A 12,092-nucleotide genomic window follows, 5' to 3' on the forward strand; every position below is an offset into this window, starting at 1 on the left:
TCAGTGATGCTAATTTGATGCTTTTAGAAACATACTTAGTGCGTTTTGATATCCAAAAAGCACCAAAATACCTTTTTAGCGCCGTTTCGAAAAAAAAGCACCAGCTTGGTGCAATCTGGCGTCTTCATTTAGTGCTTGTGGTGCGTTTTTAATTTGAACAGTATGGAGTTTATTTGACGACATCTTTTCATACAAAACTTCTGATTAGACTGTCATAAGTTAAGAAACTCAACTACATTGCCAAATATAGAATTTGATTGTTGAGGTGGTATTGATCCTTTTTATACCCACCACCAAAGATTGCTGATTGGGGCTAAATAACTTTTCATTCCGTTTGTAAAACATCGAAATATCGATTTCCGACTATATAAAGTATATATATTCTTGATCAGGGAGAAATTCTAACACGATATAACCATATCCGTCTGTATGTCTGTTGTAATCACGCTAAAGCCTTGGTTATCGCCCTGAAATTTGGTACAGGTTCGTTGTTTATTTGCAGGCAGGTTAAGTTTGAAAATGGGCTATATCGGTCCAGGTTTTGATATAGTCCCCATATAAACCAACCTCCCGATTTGGGTAGTTGTGCTTATAGAAACTGCAGTTTTTATCCAATTTGCCTGAAATTGGAATTCTAGAGGTATTTTATGACCATAAAAAGGTGTACCGAAAAGGGTGAGTATCGGTCCATGTTTTGGTATAGCCAAAACATATAGACCAATTTCCCGATTTTGCTTCTTGGGCTTGTAGAATCCGTAGTTTTTATCCAATGTGCCTGAAATTGGAAATCTAGAGGTATTGGTATTGAGACCCTCAAAAACCTGTATGGATAGATTTCACTTCTTGAGGGTAGAGCAGACGCACTGATCATGAAAATTGCTTGAAACTGAATTCCACATTTTACTCCTCGCAATCATTTAAATAATGGCGTTAAAAATCTACAGCTTTTAGAATTCAAATCATGGCGTTATTTCATCATTTTCTTGGACACTTAGACGAGATTTTTATGATTCCTCTAAAACTCAAACAAAAGTGGTTCTTATAAACCCAGAATCTGATCTAGTCTTCATAGTTGGAATCTTTAACTTTATCTTCGGGAAGCGTACTGGTTCAGCTGGTCTGTATGGGAGAATATCTGTCATCAAATTTCTCTGTAAGTTTATATATTATCAAGTAACCCGCTACTACGAAGAGTTTTCATAGGAAAGTATAATATTTGAATCATGGTGGTGGGTGTTTAAATTCGGTCCGGCCGAACTTACTTGTTGTTAATCAATATTGTAATTTAGGGTATTCTTTTGAAAAATATAGCGACGAGTGCAGAATTTTTTGAACTTTATAAAGATGTAATTAAAATCCTTTGTATTAAATTCACAAAAGCACTCATAATTGAAATAAGAAATACACCTCTTTCAAATATTAAAAAGCTTCTGAATATTTCCAAATTTAATGTCGAAAAATTAATTTTCTCCTCTGAAAAAAAAAACGCATTTTGAAATTTGAAATTCATTACTGATCAAAATGAATTGAATGAAAGTTACTACACGCTCACAAAAAATCGCTTCTGTAACATATACTCCCAAACATATTTTGCTTCAAGCATATATATTTTTGGGTATTGCCCAAACATTTATATGTTTGATCTCTTCCAATATATAATATGTTTGAAAGCATATTGGTCTAAATAATATATGTTTGGGTAGTCTAAGTTCCAAACATTTTGTATTTTTGCATCCAAATTCAATAATGTTGTCTTCCAAAAAACAATATGTTATTATGTGAACATATAATATGTTTGGAAGCATTTTGCACCCAAAAATATTATATGCTTAAAAAAAATTCTCCCAAACAATATTGTGCTCAAAATTTTATTTATTTATTTATATATTTACAATCATAATGAATTATGAAAATAAACAGGTAATATAGGTGCTAACAACATAGGTTGTATATTCCCCGACATCTTTCTCACTTCCACGAGATTTTTTAGTTCTTAGCACCTTTTTCTGTAATACAAACATTGTAGAAGAAATTATTCAATTTTATGATTTTTTTTTTATTTTAATTTTACCTTTTGCCGGACGGGGATTCGAACAGCGGACCACACAGTTTGTAAGGATCAAAGAAGTAGCTGATCAATTGCCCAAGGAAAAATAAAATGTTAATTTTGTAATAACAAGCAACAACCACCAACTTAATTCAATATCGCTCCCTGTTAAATAGCGCTCCAAGCTACTAAACACATATATCTTTATAGGCTATTTCTAAATTAATATATGTTTGCATCCAAGCATATTATATTTACAAACATTTTATGTCCCAAACATAATATGTTCTAACATATTAACATATATGTCCCAAACATGTTATGCTGGTTTATGAACATTATATGCTTGCACTCAAAAATATTGTTTTTAAAAATGTGTGTTCCAAACATATAATGTTTATAGCCAAACATATGAAAAACAGTCCTTTTCATCCGTGTATGTAACAAAACGAAATAAAAATAAGATTAAGGGACTTGTAAGTTATATGAAAAGATGATGTACAGTGGGAGAAAAGATGATTCAATTTGTAAGAGGAAATTTCCCAAATGTTTTCTCCATAAGGAGTTAGCATAAAGGGCCCAAAATTGAGTTATCTCTCCCAGCCAGATCTATACTAAAGGCTGTGGAAAGGTTCATTCGCCCGAACCGAAACATGTACAGTCCAGGCGTGTATAGATTTGTATCTGGCGTTTTCTTTTCAATGGCTCTATTAACCATGTTCCTTAATCTATATCTGTCCATAAAGCTCGAATAATAATTGTATAATTAGATATAATGCATTTGGACGTCAATTGCCTGTTTCGGTATCAGGCTAACATGTAATATAATAAGCAACGATGAGCCCGTCGTAAAACTAGGAAAAACACGACTAATGTACGCGTTAGAATTGTTGTTGTATCCTGGAAACCAGTTTCTGTTAATTGTCATATGTTGTAGTTGACTGTAGAAACAATAAGCATTGTTCGACTGTTCACCACTTAGGTGAATTCTAACAAATTAGCTTTTTAGAAATAAATTTCGTGTTGTTGCATTACTATGTAACAAAACGAAATAAAAATAAGATTAAGGGACTTGTAAGTTATATGAAAAGATGATGTACAGTGGGAGAAAAGATGATTCAATTTGTAAGAGGAAATTTCCCAAATGTTTTCTCCATAAGGAGTTAGCATAAAGGGCCCAAAATTGAGTTATCTCTCCCAGCCAGATCTATACTAAAGGCTGTGGAAAGGTTCATTCGCCCGAACCGAAACATGTACAGTCCAGGCGTGTATAGATTTGTATCTGGCGTTTTCTTTTCAATGGCTCTATTAACCATGTTCCTTAATCTATATCTGTCCATAAAGCTCGAATAATAATTGTATAATTAGATATAATGCATTTGGACGTCAATTGCCTGTTTCGGTGTCAGGCTAACATGTAATATGAAAGTAAATAAGCATTGATAATTATAAAGCTGTAAACTTGGATCGAATTTTATAATTTTATTAAATTAAAAATGCTATCAATCAAATCAATACTCAAATGTTCTATAATACATCTTTGAAAGTTGTTTTGTTTTAGTAGTCATTGAATTTTAGCTGGCTGTAGATTCTTTTATGGCGGGAACTGGCATGTTAGAATTTATAATATATTTTTGGTGTTTTTTGCCCTTCAGTGTTGCTTTGGCATCACCGATTGACATTTATTGTTCAAGTTTTTCTTTAATCCGTTCAATTGATTTATTTGGATGAGTTTGCATGAAATATAAACATTTGTAAGTAAACTATAGAGGACTTTTTATGCAATAAATTTTATAAAGCATTTATTACAAAATTTCCTGCTTAACTACTACATGGAAAAAACACGTAATAAAATTGTTGAAAAATAAATGTCTCTGCGATGTTACGTGGCCTCTGGGAGATCTTATGCCATACAGTAGATAAAAAGTAACAATTTAACTTGATATCAGATTGATGCAAATTAACGCTAACGATATAACCAGTTGTCATCAAAAAATAATCATATACTGCCAAGGAAAACGATTTCATTTGATTAACAAGATTTAGTTGCAGGATATTAAATTTGTGTAACTTGTTGATTTTCCAAATACAGAAAGTGATCAACTTTTTAAAGTTTTTTTTTTTGTGTAAGTTGATATACTAACCTACTAATTGAAATAAATATGGAAATTATATTATAATGCTGCACAGTGTAACAAAATATTCACATTTTATAGCATTAAATTAGATATAAAAATAAATAATATTAATAAATTGAGGAATCTAGGCCACTAAGAAATGTTCGATTTGTGTTTCTGCACTGGATTAATCTGCCTTGCGTTGTTAGCCTTTCAGAACTAATAACGCGTACAAGAACAAATGATTCAATTTCCTCATTAAGACATTCCAAAAAAAATTAACCTGCCAGTTGTTTCCATGGTACAAGGGTTAGTATGGCCGTCATGTATTCTCCTTTTCACATGTATTTAACCATTACATTGAATTTGTGTTTCCAAAATTTTTGTTTAATTTTCCAACAATTAAACAAAAAAGAACATGAAATTGTTCTTTTTGGATCCGATACAAAATTGGCTCAGAAGCCATAAATTTTACATGGGCTTGTCGTAGAGCAGAAGTCATCCTTTTAAGCTTACGCAGCATTGATTTCGCATTAGTTGTTCAAGTATGATGATATTTCGGTATTTCGGATTTAATATTAAAACATAAGAAAATAAAATGCTTCTTAACCTTTTTTTTTTACTTGTGTGTCAACGTAAAGGTGCAAATTCCATGTCTGTCGAGAAATGGATCCTTACTATGTTTTTTGACAGGTAAAATAACGAAAATTTAAATTTGTGAAAACTGAGTACACCGAAAAAAGTAAACTGTTTTTATAACAAGAATAAACTACCAAGTGCGAAAATTGAACTAAATTATACACCACATTTTGAGATTTCCACAAAGCGTTGTTAAGACCAGGAAAATTTAATGACCTGGTGTACTTTTTAACTACAACTCACGAAATTACACCCTCTCGTAGAAGAAAAATGAAATAAAAGTAAAGAACAAACTCGTTGGTGCCAAATAATGACCATTTTAACCATACTGTAGTTCATTCTTACTATTTTTGAGAATCGTAGGAAAATTTTCTTTTTTGTTAGTTCATATTGAACTTATATTTACTGTCATTGAACTTTATACCCAGGTTTATTTCATAAAATGTTAGAGACATACTTAACATAACAAAAGGAAAACTTCATTGGGATGTGGAAAATTTTTAAATAATTTTTTTTTTCAATAAAAATAAGTTAAATTTCATTTCATTTATTTAATAATAAAGTAAGCCTTCGTGGCTAAAATTTAGCGCTAAAATTTTGCGTTAGTTTAACTATGATTTTTTTCCAGTGTAAAACAAGGATTTTATATATCACCCCAAAAAGAAGTGCAAATTAAGTCCATCTCTAGAAGAGCAGTTTTGGATGTACAATAAAATTAATGACATAGGAAAAACTTAAAAATTTTTTGCTGGCAGATTATATAGATCTTTAATTCTTGTATATATTCTTTCTACTGGTCGATTGGGTACATTATTTATAATATTAATATCTGTAGCGTAATTGCATAGCATTAGAAGAAAATTAATTCCTAATATAAAAGCTAGCTTAACGTTAATTTCTCGCCTTTATTATCTAACAAAGCTATATATGAAATTTTAAAAGTATTTGTTTAAAAGAAAAAAAAAAACAATTATTTCATATGTCTAATATGCAGGAAGGCGTAAACTCCACGCCACTATACTCATTTGCAAGTGAGTGCACGCCACAACTCTATAATATCTCATCAGATATTGTAAGTAAAATCTTGCAACAACTTAGGCTTAGACAGAAACAAAGTAAAGTTTGAACAAATTGAGTTGTACACATATAGAGAAAAGTAAATGGAAATTATTCAAACACAAAATGCAAAACCGCATAAAAAATGTTTAAGTGTCAATTAAGCGTTAAATTGGGTTAAGCACTGGCTGAATCATAGTCTTTCGTTTTAACATTAGATCAACTATTGGTTACTGTCTCTGGGGAACTCATACATTTATTAGGTAACCTTTTACCTAGGTCTTTAATTAGGGCAATGACCGGTTTGTCTTTCTCCAATTAGTACTTAATCGGGGAAGGAGTTTTTGTATGCGTCAAACCGTTTTATCGATAAGATAAATAAATAATAAGGCATTTGAATTTCAAGAAATGTTACCAACATTACTGAGAGGAGAAAACCACCACGAACAAAACTCTTTTGTACACTGAAAAAACAGTGAACCCACCAGGAAGAAAACTTTCGGTTAATTTTAGAAAATTTTGAATATTTGTAGAAAATGTTAACTAAACAGTATTACAAAAGTTGGCATCACACCGATGTCATAAAAATAAGTAAATATTTTTCGACAAATTCAAGAAAATTTATTAGACATAACTAAGTTTTTTCACTTGTTAAAGAAAATGTTGTAGTTTGAAGGAAAAACATGGAGTTCAAAATTGCAAGAATGTCTTTAGTGACATACGAAGAGTTCACTTTTTTTGAGTGTAGTTGAAACTACAATGAATTTTTAGATTTAGGTATATACAAGGCATTAATCGAAATACATTTTTGGAACTGGTATGATTTGCCATTTTTCTTTACAATAGGGAGCAGATATTGTTCCATTTGAAAAGATGTCATTACAAACCATTCTTCTATTACCCAAATTATCTCCACGTTTTAGTGGAACTGGTGGCATACATACATATCAGCAGCACCCATTGACTTAATTTTAAATTTGGGCCTTGCGCCATATGGTTGTGTTTGCCTCCTTGGCAATAAGGAAGTTTAGGAAAATGTCGAAGCTTTTGTTGCCAGTAATCGTATCTAAACCACCCGCAGTTCGGCATTGTTTGTAGACATAAATGTGTCACACATACTGTAATACTTTCCTTTTTCGGTGGTACTCCGACTGGCTGATCGATCCATCTGAAACATAAATTATCCAAAACCAAAAACACAATCAACATAATAGTAAACCACAACTGTCATAAATGGTGGTGACTGCTACTCAAACAAATCATCAGCCAACAAATTCACCAATAGATATAGCCATTATAGAGTACCTCCTTCATTGGCTGAACTATGAAGTGTTGGAAAAAATTGGTCAATTGCCAAGTGTGTCATAACAATTTGCATGATCTCAAGACATATAAGTAGAAAGATAGGAAGCTTTTACACCGGTCCCAACATAAGGAGAAGGAAGGTTTCAATTTATTACAAATAGCTTTACTCAAAACACTGGAGTACGTTACAAACCGTGTTTAGGTATTTTCCAAAAAAAAATATTTGAACTCTAACGAGGGATGATTTGTAAATAAGGCATTTTTTTAAAAGCAGCGGAAATTGAAAATAGCTAAGGCTACTATATAAGGTAGTTTTTTACACAAATTACTGTAATAATATTATTTGTAGTTCTATTAAGAAGATAATTAAATTAATTTTAAATTAAATAAAACTATTATTTAAGTGATAAAATCTTTTTGTTAAGAAACATATTAAGCTTATTTAAGGGCAGAAATTCACATCTAATGCAATTTTTTGACAACAATAGTATTTTCAAAAGCATAACAGTTTTAATAATTTATGAGCAAACAATTATGATTTCTGGACGATTTATTCGAGGAATACATGGAACAATTATTAAAATTTCTGATTTAAAACTGATTTACAATTTGTTTCCATTATGCTTCTCTACACAAAGCATTTATTGTCGGAGACTTAAATAGATTTTTGCTATCGAAAATTTCGCAATAGGTGGATACCGGCCATACGAATAAATTTTTTCATGCCTTTTTCATGATTGCTGTTGTTGGGTTTTGATGATTATTTTTGTATTTTTAAGGCACTTAAACAAAATATAAAATAGATTTATTCAGAATAAGTAAAAAAATAGATGTAGCTATTGACAATAATTATATATTTCCAATAGTGTTGAAGTCTTAGTTTAGGTTAAGTATGGCCCGAAATTTTACTCTCATTTAGACTATTCAGTCCATTGTGGTACCACCGGTGATAAACATGCCTGTCTTGCATGTAGCGAGTATGGATTCGATCTTAAACCCAAATGATTCTGGAGCATAATTCATTAGCTAGTAATTTTTATACCACAATTTTAATTTGTATTGGGGAAAACCCCCTACTAGTTTGATCACAATAAACTAAACCGGTCTGGCCTATTTACAAAATGAAATTTCATACAATTTTCCGACTTTTTCACTCACATTTAACACATTTACAAAAGTTGAGGTTTGTATTAAGCTCTTTAAACCGCCATTAAATCCCGACCTCTAATTACAAGTTGTATTATTGTGGTTTTTGCTGCTGCACTGATGGTGTTATGTTTGGCATTTACATTTTAATGCGTAATTACCTTGCACTTGCTTTTATTTTTGGTCATTTTGCTACAAGTATCAACGATTTTGCATTACGTCTGTATTGAGTTTTTCTTTTTGCTTAATTTTGTAATCTCATTGTACCGGTATTTTCAAACGGACTTCAAGTTTGAATTGCCAACAAATGCCATGGTGTGATCAAGAAAAGTGGATGCTTCGGTTGCTGACCAGGCAATCTCGAGTAATTCGATTCGTGTTTGTACACATTTCTAATGATCACAATGTACACGCACGTTTGAACTGAACTAATCAAACGATTTAACCACATTGAACCGAAAAAATGTGATTTAAAGCATATGGGAAATTTTATTGAAATTTCCATGGCTATTCAAAGAAAAGACTTTTTAATATTGCACGATAGGCTTAATAGCCGAATTCTAAATAAAGAGACGTGTTTTTGTCACTCCTCTGCTTCTTCACATTTATAGGTATTCAAACAGAGACGTTCCTTAAGCAGAATTTCTATCATATTTTCTCTGTAGTGTTACTCTAAACAACCATTGAAAATTGAGGGATACAATTGGTGTCAAATTCTTATTATTTCTAGCTAACGGTCGGGCAGTGTTGTGCCACTGTATTGACAAATTTGTCACATTTTTCAAGCGAGGATACTTTTCTTGTGCTACTAAATGTGAAACTTTTCACATATTTACATTTATATATACTGAACATTTTAATTATATCCGTTAATATTACGGATATGATCGGTGTTTTAACAAATAATCGAGTTTCCCAGTTTAATACAAAATTTGGGAACAATTTCCCCTTTGTTTCCTAATGTTCTCAACAGACGATTGTTCCGCCTAAAAGTATGCAAAGAAATTTTTCTATAGCAGATAAACCAGTTAATCTTCTTTATATTAAATTTCAAGAAATGGTTTTAAATAAAATGTAGATAAAATTATTTGTAGGCTTGTGAGGATGTAAATTAAAAAGTTACATCACAATTCTATATAAAACACTGATATACATTCTTTTAATTGTTACTGTTTCTTTATAAGAAAGTGTGAAACTTTTTTAAAATCAGTGTGCCACCTTTTATTGTGTATGCCAGTTTTTGTGCAAATTTTCAGCAATTCTCAACGGTAACGCTGGATCAAAATTTATAGATCACATTAATTATAACATGATTCTCTTGATTCATGGATGATTCTCTTAAAGCAAGGATGGTCCTGGAACATTGGTAGTTTTCATGAACCTTTAGAGATTCATATCAAGCCTCGTGTGACCCCTCATACATATAGGGTTCGCTTTAAAAACTGTTCTCTTGGATCAATAGTATTTTTCGCGAGTCCATTGTAATTTCCATGAATTGTAGAAAGTATTTAAACCATAAAATCGAAGAGGTAAAAAAAAACTCCTCCTATAATAAAGTTAACCTAGGAAGGATTTGGCTATCCAGAGTTTTAATATAATACATAATGTGCTCACCAAATGTTTTATTCCAAGCCGTAAATTCATGGAATTTCTCCTTCATATTATGCCACATTGTAATAAGCGTATACGTAACAAAAACTTTGCGGAGGTCTTTGACAACCGGGAGAAAAGGAGCCTCTGTCGCCAATAGTTACCTCAGCAATACTCGTAGTCAATGAATAAGTAAAAGATCTCATAAAACCCGATAAACGTTGGCAGGTGACAAGAAGCAATCCAAATAGTAAATAACTATTGCACATTGAATGATTGGAGTTGCTAGTTTAGAGAGCAACATTTATCCACGGACGAAGCTGGGACGGGAATAGCAGCAGCTGTTGCATTTGTTAGTTAAAGCAATGAGTACGTTCGGTGGTTGTTGATCAACCACTAGCAGCAGCAGCAGAAATAATTGGTACATTTAGTTCGTCGTTTGGATAATGTGAAGAGCTCATACCTTCATTCAGTATGTTGTATACATTGTACCTATAGCGCCAGTCAATAAGTCTGCATGCATACCTATGATGCATTTGCAGCTTAAACATTTCTGCTCAATGCTGTATCTGCTGGCGCTTCAGCTGCTGCCTTTTCCATCCGCCCAGCTAGTCGAACTATGTGTCCGTCTGTCCTCCTATATCCATGTTTGTGAGTTGTTGACTGGGGGTATAAATCGAATCTGGATTCCTACCATAATCACAGTCAAAGCCAAAACGTCTTAGAGCAACGTACTCTAAGCCAAATTCAAATAAAATAACTGAACGCAACGTCCAATGAGACTTTTGTGATATACTTGTGATCTCTTGCCCATTTGTGATCGCGTGTCTAGGAAGCAAGTTCAGTGGATTTACCATAAAAAGAAAATTACATTAAAAAAAATATACCCAAAACAAGGAAATTATTTGAACAAAAACAAAAACCACACTGACAAGAAATAAAAATGATGAAATTTTTGGTAAGGAAGTGTTTTGCATATCAACTTAGTCAGTGTAAAAAAAGTCGGTTATTTAATCCTTTTCAATAAAAAAATTCCCATAGATTGTTTGTACTTTGATAGTGGCCTCAGCAGCTTCTTTGAAAATCCATGAATATGCGGAATATAACCATGAGGGTGGAATTGAACATGGCGGAGAACATGGTGGCGAGGAAATCGAACACCATCATGAAGTAGAGCACAAGCATGCCACCTCCCATCAAAGTGTAAAATTCCATCACTATCATCCAGTACCTGTCTATATTAAGAAGGAAGACCAACATTTGGTCAAGAAACCCATTGAAATTGGAGGAACAAAACAAAAATTGAAAGTCCTTCATCCCGAGGCACAAAAGAGTCATAATCATGGTTTAGTTTTGGAAGAACATAGCGAATCGAAGTTCCATCACATCGGCCATCATGAGGAGGAGCCTGAACACCATCATCATGAACTTGAACATTCAGCTCATTACGAGCATTACTATCCCCATCATCATGAGTAGATAATTGAACAAAGCTGAATATTTTCTTAAAATCTAAGTTTTAGTTTAACACCAAGATTTGCTGAAAGATTGCCAAATTATTCCATATGTTCTAGAAGTGATTTAAGACTTGTTAATTTGTATATTTTCGTTTTTATTTTAATTATGTGTTGAGATTGTTATTTTTATATACTCTATAAAGTATAGTTTGTAGTTTTTTATTTTAATAACAAACAAATCCAATTAAAAAAAAAAAAGTTTTTTTTTGAGAGGAAATTTAAAATTTTCAATGTATGGTATAGAGCTATATAAATTGATGCTGTATACATATTCAATGATGAAAGAGACAGATCGTCCTCATTGATATCAATGAAAATGCTAATGTTGGTTGCTCCTATGAAAACTAGGTACAATTTTCGGTTTTTGTACCGAATGTTCAATATTTTGCCATTGTTTTTGTTCGTAATTGATTTTAATATTAAACAGAAATATGCTTGTAATAAAGTTGTTTTTTTTTTAGAAATACGTTTAGCTGACTAGACCGAACATACTAGACCGAAAAGTGAGCTCTCCAGGACACGAAAGCCAAATTAATTTTATTTTTTTTTAGTTCTTGGAAAATTTCTGCAATTTGGGACAGTTTTCTTGATATGAATTTTGTGTACTTTAGTTAATTTACATAAAAGGCTAAATAAAGCATAAGGATTTACTAGATTCGTAATTCCTTAAATTTT

General features: G+C 31.9%; 1 protein-coding gene across 1 annotated transcript; it reads left to right on the top strand.

Annotated features, from left to right (window-relative positions):
• The first annotated feature begins 10,585 nt into the window (after nt 1-10,585).
• LOC142228968 (uncharacterized) lies at nt 10,586-12,092 on the top strand. Its single transcript, XM_075299491.1, has 2 exons — nt 10,586-10,858; nt 10,942-12,092. Exons 1-2 carry the CDS (start codon nt 10,844-10,846, stop codon nt 11,377-11,379), a joined length of 453 nt encoding a protein of 150 aa, XP_075155606.1. The 5' UTR covers nt 10,586-10,843; the 3' UTR covers nt 11,380-12,092.

The sequence above is a fragment of the Haematobia irritans genome, chromosome 3 (assembly GCF_050003625.1).
Source record: "Haematobia irritans isolate KBUSLIRL chromosome 3, ASM5000362v1, whole genome shotgun sequence".
Taxonomy (NCBI): Eukaryota; Metazoa; Arthropoda; class Insecta; order Diptera; family Muscidae; genus Haematobia; species Haematobia irritans.